This window comes from Brachionichthys hirsutus, unplaced genomic scaffold (assembly GCF_040956055.1).
Source record: "Brachionichthys hirsutus isolate HB-005 unplaced genomic scaffold, CSIRO-AGI_Bhir_v1 contig_1140, whole genome shotgun sequence".
Classification (NCBI taxonomy): Eukaryota; Metazoa; Chordata; class Actinopteri; order Lophiiformes; family Brachionichthyidae; genus Brachionichthys; species Brachionichthys hirsutus.
The window spans coordinates 34,829-51,874 of NW_027180635.1; the positions used below are offsets into that span (position 1 = coordinate 34,829).

The 17,046-nt window shown below is 41.4% G+C and overlaps 2 protein-coding genes across 2 annotated transcripts; one reads left to right on the plus strand and one right to left on the minus strand.

Moving 5' to 3' along the window:
* Positions 1–8: 8 nt before the first annotated feature.
* On the plus strand, positions 9–1,999 carry LOC137916258 (retinol-binding protein 4-A-like). The gene is made up of 6 exons (XM_068759334.1): positions 9–38; positions 299–404; positions 515–651; positions 820–926; positions 1,274–1,486; positions 1,780–1,999. The coding sequence occupies exons 2-6, from the start codon at positions 303–305 to the stop codon at positions 1,797–1,799; spliced, it is 579 nt and encodes a 192-aa protein (XP_068615435.1). The 5' UTR covers positions 9–38; positions 299–302; the 3' UTR covers positions 1,800–1,999.
* A 1,764-nt stretch (positions 2,000–3,763) lies between these two features.
* Positions 3,764–9,288, minus strand: LOC137916260 (centrosomal protein of 55 kDa-like). Its single transcript, XM_068759338.1, has 11 exons — positions 9,100–9,288; positions 8,873–8,980; positions 8,063–8,197; positions 5,909–5,962; positions 5,669–5,813; positions 5,432–5,559; positions 5,074–5,267; positions 4,730–4,853; positions 4,545–4,616; positions 4,145–4,264; positions 3,764–3,976 (listed from the first exon to the last, which is right to left on the minus strand). Exons 1-11 carry the CDS (start codon positions 9,286–9,288, stop codon positions 3,764–3,766), a joined length of 1,482 nt encoding a protein of 493 aa, XP_068615439.1.
* Positions 9,289–17,046: the final 7,758 nt, after the last annotated feature.

Sequence of the window (17,046 nt, forward strand, 5' to 3'; positions counted from 1 at the left end):
ACAGGATCTCCGCGAGCCGGCCATATTTTCATAATCAGGTATGCGCTTAACTATGTAGTTGTGTTTTTACTGAGACTGGTTTCTAACTCGTTTAATTTGAATGTTTTTGATTCCTTAGCTCAAATTGTTCATGGTTTTCTTTGCAGCACATTGATTTACTTCACTTTCTTTGACTTGAGAACTTAAATGCTGTCAAAGTGGCTGTTCCCAACTGTGCCTCCTCCTCTCCACCAAATACTTTCATCCTGAGTTTATTTCTGTTTGTTGTTTTTGTTTTTATCTCTACCGTCTCATGAAGAACAATGCTGCAGTACGCTGTGGCCCTCTGCCTCCTGGCGTTGTCCTGGGGACAGGACTGCCAGGTGGCCAACATCCAAGTCATGCAGAACTTTGACAAGACCAGAGTGAGTTGGACATATCGTCAGATTTACAAACGTCTGCGATCATGTTTGCGTCTTCCTTTGAGCATTCAGAGTTTAGCAGTTGAACCTACACGTGGATTTATTTCTCATAGTATGCAGGGACGTGGTACGCTGTTGGAAAGAAGGACCCAGAGGGCTTGTTTTTAATCGACAACATCGTGGCCAATTTTATTATAGAAGAGGATGGCAAAATGACGGCCACTGCTATAGGAAGAGTCATCATCCTGAAGTAAGATTCCATTTTTTTTAGTGTGAGCAGCCACCTTTCCTTCATTCTATCCATTGCTGCTTGTTTTAAGCATATTGCACCCCCCCCCCCCCCCCCCCCCACACACACACACACACACACACACACACACGCATACTTATAATGCTTGCCTCTCTCCTTGAACGCCAGCAACTGGGAAATGTGTGCAAACATGATGGCCACTTTTGAGGAAAGCCTTGACCCTGCCAAGTTCAAGATGACGTACTCGGGAGTTGCATCATACCTGCAGAGTGGAAGTGAGTTGTGGAACATTCGCAGCTGAACAGTAATTGGATCCAACACGAATTTCCGACTTGAATTTTGTTGGCTCTCCTGCTCGACAAGATACTCAAGGCTAATGCACGATGGAATAAGCTGCTTCATCAGCTGGGAGGCATTGATTTGCTGCTGAGCGGCAGACCTTGTATTATTGCAATCGTGCTTTAAAAACAATCATTTGAATTAGAGATGATCACACATTTAAGTCTCAGCAGTTGATGTGGCTGGGATGCCAGGTTTATTATAATGTTTACCGATATTTCATACACAATATAACAAATGTTTGATAAAAAACTGGCTCTTCCTTCTCCCTTGCCTTTCATAGACGATGAACACTGGGTGATCGACACCGACTACGACAATTACGCCGTCCATTACTCCTGCAGAGAAGTATTTTCTAACGGAACCTGCAAGGACAGCTATTCTTTCATATTCTCTCGTCAGCCGACCGGCCTGAGGACGGAGGATAAGCCTGTCGTCCTACAGAAGAAGGGGGAGATCTGCCTGGTGGGCAACTACAGACCCGTTGCACACACTGGTGAGTCGAGATCCACAAGTGCACCTTTGATTACACGGTCATTGATCATTCCATGCTTTTAGTGAACTAGTGATATTCTCGAAGGTGAGACACCAAATGACTGAATTCATTTGAAGAGGTCCTTGTGATCAATACCTGACTTTATCAATTGGATTAATGGGCATTATTCAGAAAGCTTTCTGCCACAAAGCTGTAATATCACCAGTGTTATTACCACCGTTTTTCCATACACGAGTTCATCATATTATGTTGTGCTTTGTAAAGCTAAATCCTTTGTCTTCTTTCAACCGTAGACTTCTGCAACAGCAGTTAAGAAGAAGAGCGCCCCCCCCCCCTCAGGGACTGAATCTCATCATCGTCCCATCTCCACCACTATGACTTTCTTATTCTTTTTAAAGATAAAGCAGGAGAACTGTTAAGCATTCATGTTGCTGTAAATAGTAGTAGGAAAGTGATTGTTGATGCTGGTTTGATAACCACATTTAAAATAAATAAAAATGGATGAACACCAAACTATCCAAGCATTCATAGTAACTTATACAGGAATGCTATTTGTGTCGTTTCTTGCTTGTATAAAACAAACCTCTTGATGTTTTTTAAATTAAACATTCCTGTTGTATTGGCTCGGTTCAGTTTTTGATTGACATTTATCTTTATTTGTACTATATCGCAAATATTAAGCTCATGCCAACCGGCGTTGGATTCAGTCAAAACGTAAGAGATTTGGAGTTATATATTTGTCCTTTATCATTGTACAAATAAACCTCATGTGAAATGTGAGAAAACGAGCACAAAGGACTTTCACAAGGGAATTCAATTTCTATCTTTATTGCACATTTCACACAATACAGTGTACGGCAAAACATCATTGGACAATAAAAATAACAAACCAGATAAAGGCTGGTTAAAACAATGTACTTCACTCAAATTTTAAAAATACATTATATGAAAAAACAAAACAACAATCTCTAAAATATGACAGCATGAAAGTGTCTGTCTAAAGTCTATCTAGTTACATTTCCAGGGCTGGAGCAATGAAGGCACCTTAACACCTTTCCCCTACAAAGAGACCCTTTGCTAATCCCCTTCCTTAAATAGTTTAGTTCAAGGAATTAAATCATGCAATCTCATTCCAGCTCCACGGAGGAGCAGGCTTGTAAAGTCAAGGTGGAGATGGACGTGAGCGCAATCACCCAGTAGGGGAAGATCAAGCTGGCACCATGTGACCTATTAAGTTGTAGAAGGACGTATGTTTAAGTGCCGGAGGAGTTCAAGCAAATGTGGCTGAGATTATAACATGATTTGCAATACTACATTTCCCAAAGCTCCACAGAGAAATATTTGTATTATTTTGTCTATCCTCACTGCTGTCAAAATAAAAAAATGAGTAATACAACAATGGAAATATCCCCTCATGTTTTATACATGCCAAGAAAAGAAAGCTACACCAAAGCAGCAGTTATTTTACAAACCTGTAAACGTATGTTTGACTTTAATAAAGATACCTCCCTGTGATCTAGAAAAGGCTGCCCTACATACAGAACAGAATCTACGCTACTAAACAAGTGTTTTTGCTATATTTACTGAGAAATTAAAAGCATTCATTCAAGATAGCTTGATTTAAATAAAACAACCCAAGAATAAATAATTTCATTAAAGAGCCGAGAACTTCAAGTGATTAAAAACTGAACAGCACAAATATATTTAAAAAACTTAAGTATGAAGAATCAATAAGAATATGGAGGGAAGGTTGTCATTATTTTTGAATAAATTACTGGATCAATCTTTGGCCTGACGGTACTCTAGGACCTGCCGTAAACCTGTCACTCATTCAATGTGTAGCAAACCTAGAAACACTGTATTTAAGATTCTTCAAAGATAAAAAATACAGCATTTCAACATTATCCCTCATTAAAATGAACTTATTTAGCTGCCAAAAACTAGCATTTCAGCAGTTGGGAACTTGTTCCACTGTGAGAATGCAATGTATTTTCACCATATAAGTGTCTGGTATAAAGATTTAAGATTTAGAAACTACAGTTCAATTTGAATTTGGAGATTAACACAAATAAGTTTTCTGACTCAATGAAACCATGTTTTACTTGGAGTGCTTGTTTTTCTGAACCGGAGATAATGAATAGTCTAAATATGGCCCTTTAAAATCTCGTGATCTAGTCCAGTTCCCAGCAGTGCCACACACCGTATGTCAGTACAACCAGGTTAACCAAACAGAGAGAAGCTGGACGACACATCGGGAACCTTTTTTTTTTTTCGAGATCAAGCAAAGCAGTAGTCAATGTGTGCCAGCAGTTCCCTGTGGCGGCTGGCGGGATAGGGGGTCCGACACTTTGGGCACTCTAGGAAACTCTCGTCCAGGAGGCTGGGGACTTTAGGGGGAGATGTGGGATCACGAGGATCGCTGATCACAAGACGATCAAAGTCCAGGCTGTTGTAGGTGCTGGGCTCTGAGAAACGGGTGTTTGGCTGTTTCTGAAACATAAAATTAAGACCTTAACCATTGCAAATGAAGTACTTTTGAAAGTCCATCTGTCTAAATTCAGGATTTACTACTAGATATATGAGCAGCCCAGACAGAGCCATTCTTTCTTTCTGACTCAACAGTGAACATACAGTCTCCTGATGGGCAGTGACACTTACAGCAGACTCCAGTTTAGATATCTGATCTCGCGCCTTGCGGAGCTCCTTCAGCACCTTATGCAACTGGTGCTGCATGGTCTGGCGATCAATCTTTTCATTCTCAAAGTCCTTGGCAGAGAGCTGGATCTTAGGCAGGGGAGACACGCAAACTCAGTATGCTTCAAATGCAATGGTAGGGTCAGCATGGATTTCACTACTTCTAAGAAATAGCAGCCACTCAGAATATTCTATCTGTATGTGCCGCAGAGCCAGGCTGAGACGAAGGGGTTTCTGCCCCCCCCCCCCCCCCACACACACACACAAATAATGAATTCGGCGTTCACTATTTTGCACCATTTAATACAGGTCTTTCCAAACGCCGGGCTATTTTTTCTACAAAACGTGCCTAGCGTCTGGTTACCTGTTGCTCCAGCGCCGCAATTCTCCTCTGTTCTTCATTCTGGCTCAGAAGAGATTTCTGCAGCATATTTACCTGTAATGGCCGACGCATCAGTAAAAACGCGATGCTGAATTCCGGAGACATTGAGTCACTATCTTTAATAATTGAAAGAAAAAAACCCATCAACGAGTGATGGGGAGTGTCACCTGCAGTAGGAGGTCGGCAGATCTCTTCCTCTCGTCCTCCAGTCGGATGGTCACGCTCTCCAGTTCCGCTCTCATCTTGTCTGCTCGCTCGGACGACACCTCCCTCTCCTTAGACGCTTCCTGTCTAAATGCGTTGTTGATGCAATCCACATAAATATGTTACTTAACCACTAAAGACAAATGTCTTGTTTGCACATTCTGAAATCGTCGTCAGTCAAGGTCGATGAATCATCCAATCCGTAGCTCGCCCTTTGTCCGTACGGCTGCATAGTTATTCCACATTAAAAGATGAACAGAGATTATCCATCTGTATTTTTTCTATTACAAGAGCCTGCTTGCTTTACCTGTTGCGGAGTCGCTGCGCCTGCAGCTGCAGCTTGACTTCATCCAGCTCATCGATCTTCTCTTTGTACTTCCCCAGAAAGGACGAGAGCTCGCCGCACTTTTCGTCATATCTTTTCTGCAGCGCAGACATCTCTTCCTGGAGCCGCGCGATGCGTTCCTTTTGACACCGCATCTCTGCCTGGGCGTTCGAGCTCTGCAGGGGCCACAAATGGAAACACATTAAAATGCATGTCTTTTAGAAAATGCATCGTATAGCGGTCTAAATGATAAAATAATTAAAAATGAATTAATGGAATAAATGTTCAAGTCAGCGGAATGCAGAAATCTTGTCATGTCATTAAATCCTATTGGATTGACCTGTTCTTTCTGGACAACGAGTGCCTGCTGCGTTCTGGTGACCAGGTCTTTCTGGGTCTCCAGGTCTTTCTGGACCCCCAACAGCAGCTGATCATAGTGGCCCATCAGCTGAGTATCTTTATCTGGAACTACAATGTTAGCAGGAGGCATAAGGTGATACTCATCAAATAAAGAAGCAGCATTTGTTTGTGAAAACCAAAAGTTCTGAATGCTGCTTAGAACATCGCCGGTACTCACCATCTGCAGTGGCCTCTGCTTTAGTTTGCTGCTGCGTCGCCTGGCCCGGCTGCTGCTCCAGCTCCGCTGAGCGAGCGAGGACAGACTGGACGTAGGCCTCTCTCTGCTGGTCGTACGCCAGCCACTGCTGGTTCTTCTCCAGAGCCTGATGGTGAGCAGCACAAACCCTACATTGAAATGCTGTGCTTGGACATCGGAGATCTTCAAGCACACTCAAGAGGGAGGTCTGACTGGACTCACATCTCTCAGTTGATCTTGTACTAAAGCCAAGTCTCCAGGTGGAACCTGTCCATTCTGTCGGGAGAAAAACAAAGTGTTGATAAAAACGGGAACTTGATATCCAGTCTTCACATCAATGCGTTCATGAGCTGGCTGTCTGTAAAGAAAAATAGCATTTTTATTTCCACCGTTAATCCAAGACAATGATTGATTCTTCCTTGTCTTCCTTGTCTTAATTTTTAAATGGTGCAAGAAAAAAACATTCGTTTAGGATTCACACTCAATCATGCACAACTTTTTCAGAGACTTGTACATCGACTGGCCTTTTGAATAGTTCCTGACCTCCGGTATAAACAGGAATTCAGAGACAACATCTACAGATTAGTAGTGACATTCATGCAGAAGAAAAATAATCAGCATCTGTATGTATATTGTAAACATTTGCATTTCATATACTTCAAAGTCTCCTGTTGTTTTGGTGTTAATATTAATAGCTCATTAAAAGAAAAAAAGGAAACGATCATTTCCGGAGCTCAGTTTGTGTGGGCTTCAAAACATGCCACGTCAAACTCGTCCCCATAAATCACGTCTTCATTATGGAAAAAGAGACACGCTTTATCTCTGTGAAGGCTGATGCCGTGATCCTTTTTTTTTTTTTAAAGCTTGATTAAGATCCAAGTATTTAAGAGGCATACTGCAGAAAAGACGCTGGAGAGCTGAGTGATGATCTAAAGAGGAACCGTGTCAAAGTCCACACGACTGGAAAAGCTCCATTTTGGCTGATGCAGAAAGACCACAACCTCCATCAAGAGTGAATGTTCAAACACGTCTAAAAAGGTAAAAATAATCACCTTGATCTGAGACGCACACCTTTGAGGCCCCGATCACAAACACAAGACTTAATGAGTTCTATCCAGCGGTTTGAGGAGAAAGGGATCGGCTATAGTCCTATAAACCTGCGACGCACCGACAAAGAGCAACCCCCATTCGCCCTATCAGCGGGGACATAATCGGCGAAATTAGGTGGATTCGCAGAATCTTCAATGAAATGCTTTACTTGGGATTTCACCACCTGAGGCTGCCCAGAAGCCAAAGAGAATCCTAATGACCACCATCTCAGGTTGAAGTGGGAGCCTGCTGTGCTCAAAGCATCCTAGATCTGCCCGGGCATCACTGCTGCCTTTGGATTCCGAACGAGAGACGCCAGACTGTGAGGGAGCCGGGTGACGGCTACGGCTCGTGTGCTGATGATTTGATTATATCAATTATACAAAACGCAATTTGGACATATTTATTTAATCAGGACTATTGTGTCAAAGCGATGGGAGTATTTATATTTACATTGTTTCCATTTGACACTTCTATCAAACGCAGCAAACCAATTAGTGTGGCTGATCCAAGCAGCTGATGAGAAACACCCAGGCCACATCATGCCACCTAGTGGACAGCGCAATAGCTGCAGCTGCAATTCCAAATAAGGTTTGTTTTTGCGGCAGTTGAGTTTGAAGGAAAATAAATTACACAAAGATAAAAATCTTAGGTCCATCAGCTCCAGGAGCAACAATGACTCAGAGCTGACCAACGGTAAATATCTACCCAACTTCTAGTTAGGCTGGGGCTGAAGTCCGGTCATCACTAAAATGTTACTTGATGCATCACAACCTAAGTTTGACATTTTCTGCAGCATTAATGAGAAAGAAAGGCAAAAATGAAATCTATGAGCTGATGGATTATTAGTATGGAAGCCAGAGGACACAAGGCTGCTGCAAGATTTAATCCTTGGGCAGGGGGAGAAAAATACTCCACCGGAGAAAAGAATAAAAACCATGCAGTGAACTTGGCTCATCAGTAATTTCTGGACAACAGAATTGTAACTTTGTCCTCAGGAACACCGATAAACACACACACATAATGTTTTCCTCCATTTCTTCACAGATTTGCAAAAAAAAAAAAAAAAATAAGCTAAAAAAACCAACAACATGCTGCCATCAACTTAAATTAGGTTACGGAAAAATAATTTTTAATTAACATCATCAACCATTTTAAAAAGGTTTTCATGGCGGGCACTAACAAAACCAGAAAGATGCATTTAAAAAAAATAACGACATTAATTTCAATGGCAGCGTGAACTTTTCCAACTAATGAAAGGAGCAAGGTGGCCATAAATCATCCTACCACCACTTGTGTTTCTAAGGACTGACACCGTTTTTTCAGGCTCTCCGTCTCCTGAGACAATTTCTGGAGCGTCGCATCCCTCTCCTCAGCCTCCTTCCTCCGCTGCTCCAGTTGGAGCTGCAGCGACGACACCACCTGAAAAACACCACAACGTGAAACGGTGTCAACTTGATTGCTTTAACCAGACACAGAATGTTTACTTGTCCATAACAAGATTCAGGCTTAATGCAAACGACAGTGCAGCCTGAACGAGGAAGGGGAAAAGTGTAATTAGATCTGCCGACGCATCCGCGATGTCAAAGTGCATGCAGTTACCAAGCTTTAGCTGCCTTTCTGTTTAATGACAAGTACAACAATAGAAAAAGATTTCACAGAGATAGCAGAGACATGAAAGCTGATGCACGCTACAGTTCCAGTCAAACACTCGCTGGATGTTTAAATGCCAGTCAAGTGAGCTACTGTCAAAACGGAATCGAAGCAATTCCCTCCAACTTTTTCATTTTCTTTTCTCGTGACAGCTGCGGGTGAATTCTAGTTTGGCTTAACCCCCCCCCCCCCCGTCTGGCGGATGTCATCTCCTGGGAATATATACACGTCACAAACACAATGCCGAAGCGCCACCGGCGCTCACGAGTCGAGGACCAGTCTCCGAGAGACGCAGCTGCAGAGGTGTGTCCACACTCTGGACAGACAGCTACAGCATCCATGTTTTCAGAGATGGAGATCAAGGGCTACGGATATATAAATATGCATCAACTGGAAATGCGAGGTTTGCCCATTAATTCCTTCTCAGAGGAATCGTGTACATACCTCGCCTCCTTTAGCCGTCAGCTGCCGTCTTAGGATTTCTACTTCCTGCTCTTTAACAAGCAACTGCTGATTGTTTCTCTCTCGCAACGTCTCAAGGGAAAGAATCCTCTGAAACGATCAACACGAGATAAAAATAAACAAAAGTCGAAAAACAGACAGGCACGCAGGAAAATCAGACGGTAACCTCAAAAACGCATGAATATTACTGGTGAAAGAGCCTCTTTTACCTCCAGCAGCTTGGTTTTGTCGGAGTCAGGCGGTTTCACGTGCCTTTTGGACAGATCGTCGATCTTCCTCCGGAGGTGAGCGTTCTCCTTCCTGACCCGGTCCAGCTCCGCCTCGGCCTTGGAGGCAGAGCTGTTGGATTTGAAACCCAACCTATTGACGATGCTCTCTTTAGCACCTTTAGAGGCCATGCTTGCTGCGTTGGTGTCGAGGCAGTTACCTGGACATAAAAGACAAAGAGACTGTTTTATTTCACATAAAAATATACAGTCATCCAGTTTCAATTTGTCTGATATATGGAACTACAAAAAAAAAAATCTACCTGAAGGTGAAACCCATAAAGCTTAAAGCAGTCATAATGACATGACATAGCGGAATACAGAAAGTGTTGTATGCCTAGGTCCTTGAATATTAATGTTAATGCTATCTGAAATTATGAAAATACTATTAGTAAATACAATTTCACCGTCAGCTCTCTGTGCTAATTAATCTTAACTAAACTATTAACCATTAAATAGATAGGTCAGAAACAACACGGACTTACACTGCGTTAATTCGCGCGTTAATTGTTTACACTATGGAACAATGATTAATAATAAATAATGGCAAAACATGTTGCACTTACGGATAAAGGAGACGGCGGCTACTCCCTGAGACTATCCTGTGTGACAAGTCCGTTTTCAAACAAGACGCTTTCGTTTCCTGAAATTTGAATTACAGCGCGTATACGTCATATCCGGTTGAGTCGCTGTAGCGTGTGCGTGCGTTTCTATCTGTACCGGAAAGATTATTTCGAGACGGTGTGTCGATGGGAAACTAGCAATTTTAAAATTTTCTTTTCCAGAAATAATGTCATTGTATACTTTCCCATTAGCTTTAAATATATCTTTTGTAGCCAAATCTTGTAGCCAATGTTATTCCCTCCTCTCGGTCTACCTTATAATAATAACAATAATAATAATATTTATTTTATTCGGGCTTTTAAAAATAAACACACAACATAAATAAACTCACAAAAAATATGTTAACTCATAACCAAATAAGTGAATTAATCTACTACAATTCCAACTCAAAAAACTGAATAGAATTTAAATTAATCTGCCCAAAAAGGAGAGGGGAGAAGTGAATACTTTTTTATTCCCATAAAAATATGTTAAATATATGGAATGTGAAGCTTTTTAAACTGTTGTTTGATCAAAATATTTTTTTTAACTAATTCAAAATGTGGCTGAATTGTTTTGCTCCCAATAGACCAATTTCAATGACTACAAATGGAAATAGGCCACCCAGGACCTATTTATACAATCAATGTCTAAAAATAAAATACGTATTTATTCACAATATGTATTTCTGGGACAGAAAATCACTTTTAAAGTAACTATTTGTCGCTGTACGCTCTATTTCTGTTAAAATAATGTCTCATAATATGAAAGTGTACAGAATGCATGAACAGTAAATCCCCTGTGGGTGTTGTAATGTGTTTTAGAAAGTGGTTGGATGTGTGTGCAGCCTACATAAATCACAAGTTGTCTTCCAGACATGTTTGGCCCAAAAACAGAGATAAAGAGACTCAGCAGGTGTGGGAGGAAAAAACATTGAGACTGCATGCTTTTTCCTATTGTATGGAATATTAGCAGTAGAATAATGCAGGCTAATTGTGATGAAGCCTTTCGGTTTTAGATATTTTGTACAATGTACACTTGGCTTACATTAATAAAATACTGAATACAGAACCGGAATTCAGGCATTCCTACTTCTTACAGCCATTCCTGAATGAAAAAAATCGAGTAAGACCAGACCTTGGTATTCTCAGAGTTTTACCCGACATGTGTGTGTACCATTGGTATATTTATCCTATCAAAGTATGGTCTTTTAATATAAGAACAGTAGGGATGCAACCTCTTTTATGTTTTTTTATGGTTGACAAATTAAATAAAGTCCACATTCACAATGCTTTTATATAGTGATATTTTTCACTCCGTCTCATCACTTACAAGATGTTTTTTTTTGTTTGTCCTGCAGGAAAGATCCGTGTCCACACCTCATTTTGTGCTTATTTCCAGCCTTCCTGGTCTGGTGGTTAAATTATCGTACCCTGCACAAACCAGCGATGGTGATGCACGTTATGACCCACAGTGCACACAAGCAATCCAGAGTGGAATAGAGCAGAGTGAGATGTGACTCAGAACGCGAGTCTGCAATCTATTAATGGCCTAATAGATGTTCCCCGGGTGTCTATGAGAAGGAAAATGTATTTTTTAAATCCTGAAAGCTTCATTAAACGTTCCAACCAAATGACATCTGGAACGCATCGGGATAGATACTTTTGCGTTGCCATAAAAGCCATTTCCCCACAAGTGTAATAATCATGTTCTCACTGCAAATGATAATTATAGAAGCAACCAAAGCCTGCCAAGCCCAGTTCAGAAAAATAATCTCCATTGAATTGTGATATCGAGTGAGCCTTTGCTTCCATATGAAAGGAAATTGTGATGGTCTTGTAGACAAGATGACCTCAATTGTCTCTGGAGCATATGCCAGTAACTACAGGAGAGAGGCGGGGTACAGCCCAGACGCGTTTCCCTCCATTCACAACCATTCACGCACACACTCATGCACTACGGACAATTTGGAGTGACCAATTCTCCTAAAATCCTTGTGTTTTGGAGGTGGGAGGAAACCGGAGAAACCCACACAGACACGGGGAGAACATACGAACTCCGCACAGATTGTAATCAAACCAATCTCCCCGGGTTCGCCGGCATCCTCCCACCACCAAATACATGTAAATGAGCTAAATTGCCCATAGGCTTGAGTGTGTGTGTGAATGATTGCCTGCCTTTGTGGCCCTGCGATGAACTGAAATTTGAGTTAGTGCTAGAGTGGATGAGATGTTTTTTCATAACCCGGTGGATTATGCTACTTACAAAACTCCCCCCTATTCTTTTATTCATTGACGCTCACAGCGGATGCTGGCCCAGCCCTGCTGGCGATGATCAAAGATGTAAGCACAGAGAGCTCACTTCAGAATTCAGCTGCGTTTTCTTGCTTAAACTCCGTTAGCTTCATCTTTAATTGAATTGACACTGTGCCGCCCCTCAGGAACTCATCTCAAATCCTGTCATGTCTTTTTCGCTTTAATTTCCTCTTGCTGACCAATTTTTCACAGAGAATGTTTCAAGAGAAATGTTGGCAGGAAGACTGACAAGATGAGAGAGAGGCTGTTGGGGAGAATCCCTAACACAGCAGACCTGAAAGGCTCCGCCTCTTTTCAGAGTTCTCTTCAGGTGACCATGTCGTACCAGTGGTGGTACCACTTGTGGGTTATGCTAATGATTCAATACTTCTCAGAGTATTCAAGATCCTGAACATTACCTTAAAAACCAAAATATAAAACTGTCTTAAAGAAATCTTCTTTATTAATCTTCGGCACTTTCTTTGTCTTTCTTCCTCTCTGCACTATTGAATAATTCCTGTTATGTGGAAATTGAATGGCCTCCAGAGCAGTCATACAACAGGGGATCTTTTTAATGAGTATGAAAACATCAGTCATTACTAGCAGTTTTTAGAATTGAAGGGAAACGATATGATTCCTGTGATCCTTTGTTGCTTTAATTCATCTATTATGATGGCGGCCACCTCCTCTTCCCTGCTACATAAAGATATTAAAGTTGCTTCATGAAATCAAGTCCGTCAGACTCTGTGAACATAATATTTTTGTATCTATGGCAAAATTGATCTGAGAAACTGAGTAGACTTAATCTGTTATTATGTTTTCCACCCTGACAAGGTTCTGCATTGGCAAATTGCAAATTAAAATTGATGTTGAAGGAGTGGAAATGGCAGTCAAGTCTTCCAGGCAAGGATTCCTGAACCAGTATGTGCACTTCTTAATATATTGCAGTTGTCTATCAAATGTGTCTTGGATTTCTTACAAAAACAGGCTCACATTGTATTTTCAAAAGCTTCCAGAGTCCTTTTCCATATAACCTGATTAGAGGAACTCAGGAGGAGGATTGCGCTGCTTAAATCAAAGACATAGAGGAAGGAGATAAAAAGACATCAGGAGAATATATATGAATGTTCCATTTCAATTTCCAGGAAATATCTTTCTATAAAGAACCAATTTGAGACAACAAATCTCTTTATATGGGGGTCTTAAAAGGCCAATTATGTTAAAATCAGCATAGAGCACGTCAAGTAACACTTTCACTGGCACCATATCCCATTTGTTCACTTATGAAAAAGCCTCATTTCTCTAAACATGTTTTTTGCCGATAATTCCATCCCAACCCATTTGGTCTCTTTTTCCGTACAATCATTGATTTAAACTGGGCTTGTTATTATAAATTGCCAATTCATGCTACCCAATGCTTTCTGTGCTTCAAAATACATTTTTGTACAATTTTCCCATATTTTTCTTGGCAGGTGTTTTGGTGTTTAATATTGTATTATTAATTCCTCATCTAATGAGTCTCTTCACAATGTTCTGGCTCTTCACTCTCTTTATTGATCACCAATACAACGGCCTCTGACCATGGGCCGTTTTTTGGATGCAGCAAAACTGAAAGTTAATTTTGGAAGATCAATGAAGCAGCCTCTATTACGCTTCACCTTCCGATACTGAAGGTGAATACAGGCCAGATCACAAAATAAATGATTTGACGTGTTGGTGGTTACGGCCTTACTGAATAAATACAGTCTCAGCCTGGTTCTGTGTGATGATGCTCGGTCATGTCCTCTGAATGGATGGAGCCGAGGCAGCAAGTGGGCAACGTGCATTTACAGGCTGATTGTAAAAATCTTAGTTGAACAGTATTTAATATGGTCATGGTTGCTTGGGAATACGGCGCATACGATGGTGGCAGCTTGATATGAAGATCAATATTCTTGACGTATGTGTCTCTCACGTACTTCAGAGCAGTTTTGTGATGTTTCAATTCCTAAAATGCACTCCCTTTTCGTTCTCAACCCACCCCTTCCCCAAACTGGCTGGCTGTTCGAATTAAACCCAAGTCCTTCCTTCACGATGTCACCTGCTCTGTTCGGCGCTGCGCTGGGTCTAAATAGCAAACATTTACTAATCGACCAAATGACTGGCAGGTGCGTCTCCAGGTGTTCAGCCAACTCTCCCGCGGCCACGCCCACACTGCAAGATGAGACCATGACAATTAACACGCAACAAACACCAAACACATAAATGTCAATCTCAGTCAATTTCAGACACTGAGGGTAAAAAAAATGTAAATAAAGCACACTGTGCTAAACCTTTATGGTCTGTCCTAGAGCAGCACATTGTGCATAATCTGTAATTCAGACAGGGTAGGATTTACACTAAAGTGTCACCCCAGTAGAGTCTCACTGCTGTCCTTTAAGGCATTTCCTTTCTACCACCACTTCCACAGGTGACTTTCTTCCTATCGCCCCCCAGCTGATGTGACAGGGAGAAGACAATGTCATTAAAACTGCTGCAGCTGCTGAAAGGGTGGGCAGGAATGCAAATTAAGTGCAAAGAGATTTGCCACTTAATGTGACAAGGACATTTCAACACCTGACATAGAAAAGGGGACTTCAGCCTAAACAGCAATGGTGGCCTGTGGGCCATGCTGTGAGCTTTACCTCTAAATGATCTTCATTTGTCTTTTCCGTTTTTATTCGACCTTATATTCGTCACTCGCGGTCAAAGCAGCTGTCTATGGCATCAGATTTTTGTCAACATGCCAGAAATATGCTTCAAGTTAATTACATTATCAGCAACTTATTTTTATTTATGGTAGTAAAAATAAATACTTCACTGACATTCTTCAGATACAGCAACATATAATAACTGCTTCTCTCTAAAACGTATACGTTCGTCAAAAAGCAAACGCACAAGTGTTGGAACGGCTTGAGGTCTCAGTAAGCAAGTTTAAAACGGAAACTTTAGTTGAATGAAAGATGAATCATTATTTACTCACCTCAAATGTCAACGGAAGGTTGGGTGAATTTTCAACAAAACATTTGAGGAGATTCACATTAAAAAAAACAATGGCAGGAGTCACTGAAACAAGAGAAGAAGATCTCAATTATTCTGAGTCATTAAAAACCCACACACATGAAAGTCAATATAAAATGATTAGATGGGCTGCAGCTTAATTCTCCAGGATCCATGACAACACAAAGTGATTTTAAGATTCGTTATTAATATCAGTTTATAAGATGAAATCTCAGCCTAAGACATTCTGATCCACTCTGTGAAGCTAACATCAACCCGGATGGTGTGCTGCCTTTTGTTTTTTGACTAACTCTGACTCTTTCTCTTTGTTTCCATGGCAACACTTGCATTTCACTTGGCCTTTACCAGCCTAATGTGTTTCCAGATTACAGAGCAGATCTTAAATTGCATATTCTTCCTATACTATTTTATCCACTCCTGGATGACGTGATTATATTTTCAACTGAAAGAGCTAACCTCAAAGCAAACAGACTGAGAGCGTCCGCGCTCCACAGGAGTTCACCTGCCGGAAAAGTAAAGATCAGCTCTCAAAGAGCCAGCATGAAGACTTTCCAATTAATCAGAATCGATGCAGAGAGATGAGAGGGGTGTATTATGATAGCGTACTGTTGTCTGACACAGCGCCGCATGACTTAGTGCTGTTCAACTCACTCAGTGTCTCTTCGACTCTCATGGATTAACGCACTACCCAAGCGAAATAGTCATTTTGCATGCCACGCATGCTTTGATGGCCCTCATCTTAAGCTCTGCAGGACAGGAATTGAGTTTCCTCTGCAAAATAAACCCATGCTGTTTGTTTTCATGTTTGCCAACAACCCCTACGGATATTGTAATGGCAGAATACTTGGGAAAATAAAAGGATTCTCACCTGAATGTTAAAGACTTCATCCTAAATGTGTAAAGACCCACAGATGTCGCATTTTCAGAGTACATTAGGATGACTCAATGTGGAAGGAATAATGCAGAAATGAGTATTTAGTGAGATAAAATACAAGAAATACACTGAAATGAAAATATTATATGAATAAAGTCCACATTTTGATGGTAGGTGACAACCACTGAGATATTGGTCTACATGGATGCGCCTATGCAAAACAATCAAGTTTGTTGGTAGCCCTTTCCCCAAATACATGACACAAGTCTCTGAAAAGGGCAACGTGGGTGCTGCTGCTGCTTGCTGGGGAGACAGGACTGAGTTGGGCTGCTGTAAGAAATCTGTGTAGAAATCACTTCTACACCATCATTTGCAAAACTACTCTCCATGCTGATGCTAAAAGAAATACTGTCCTGGGAGACAGTTTCAAGAGACTCAAAGGGATCCACACCGTGGAGAGTCGAAGACTATCTCCCAAGGGGTTTCAGGCAGGGACTCTAATATGAGCACAGAGTCTCTGTATCTCCAAAATAGTCTATTGAGGATTCAATAGTCCCTGGAAGGCCGAACATTAACGTCATCTTACCTCTGCGGCTTGACAAAATGTTCTGCAATCCCAGCAATTATATATTCAACAGATACTTTCCTTTTTCCTTTCAACCACACGCTGCTTGGTTGGGGTCATGAGTTGTGCATGTCATATTATCGAATGTACAAAGCCGTGTGATTTCTGCTGCGGCGGTGCTGGGAGTGTGACTCATTCATTAGTACAAGAGGGCACTTTATGGGAGAAGGCAGCATGTATTTCACTGTGCCGTCTGGGGCTCTCTCTGTCCATGCATGGCGTCACTCCCTGTTACCTCTCTAGGACTGATTTACTTTGATAGAAAGGAAGAGAGAGAAGAGCTCAGGTCGTTCACACTCGCAGACTCTTAGTATTTTCAGGGTTTTGCATGATTTATTCAGGTAGCATATCTAGCTGCTACATGGCCACACGCTATTTGTGGCCATGGTACTTATTTTATTAAGTACCATGGCCACTAATAGCTAGAGTAGTAGGACATTCTGTCCTACTACTCT

What these genes read in the sequence shown, in the direction of transcription:
- LOC137916258 (XM_068759334.1), top strand. Translation starts at nt 303, where the DNA reads ATGCTGCAGTACGCTGTGGCCCTCTGCCTCCTGGCGTTGTCCTGGGGA. An exon ending in AGAACTTTGACAAGACCAGA is followed by an intron (nt 405 to 514) that starts GTGAGTTGGACA and finishes TATTTCTCATAG; the next exon opens with TATGCAGGGACGTGGTACGC. An exon ending in ATCATACCTGCAGAGTGGAA is followed by an intron (nt 927 to 1,273) that starts GTGAGTTGTGGA and finishes TGCCTTTCATAG; the next exon opens with ACGATGAACACTGGGTGATC.
- LOC137916260 (XM_068759338.1), bottom strand. Translation starts at nt 9,288, where the DNA reads ATGGCCTCTAAAGGTGCTAAAGAGAGCATCGTCAATAGGTTGGGTTTC. An exon ending in ACAAAACCAAGCTGCTGGAG is followed by an intron (nt 8,981 to 9,099) that starts GTAAAAGAGGCT and finishes TGATCGTTTCAG; the next exon opens with AGGATTCTTTCCCTTGAGAC. An exon ending in CTGCCGACCTCCTACTGCAG is followed by an intron (nt 4,617 to 4,729) that starts GTGACACTCCCC and finishes CGGCCATTACAG; the next exon opens with GTAAATATGCTGCAGAAATC.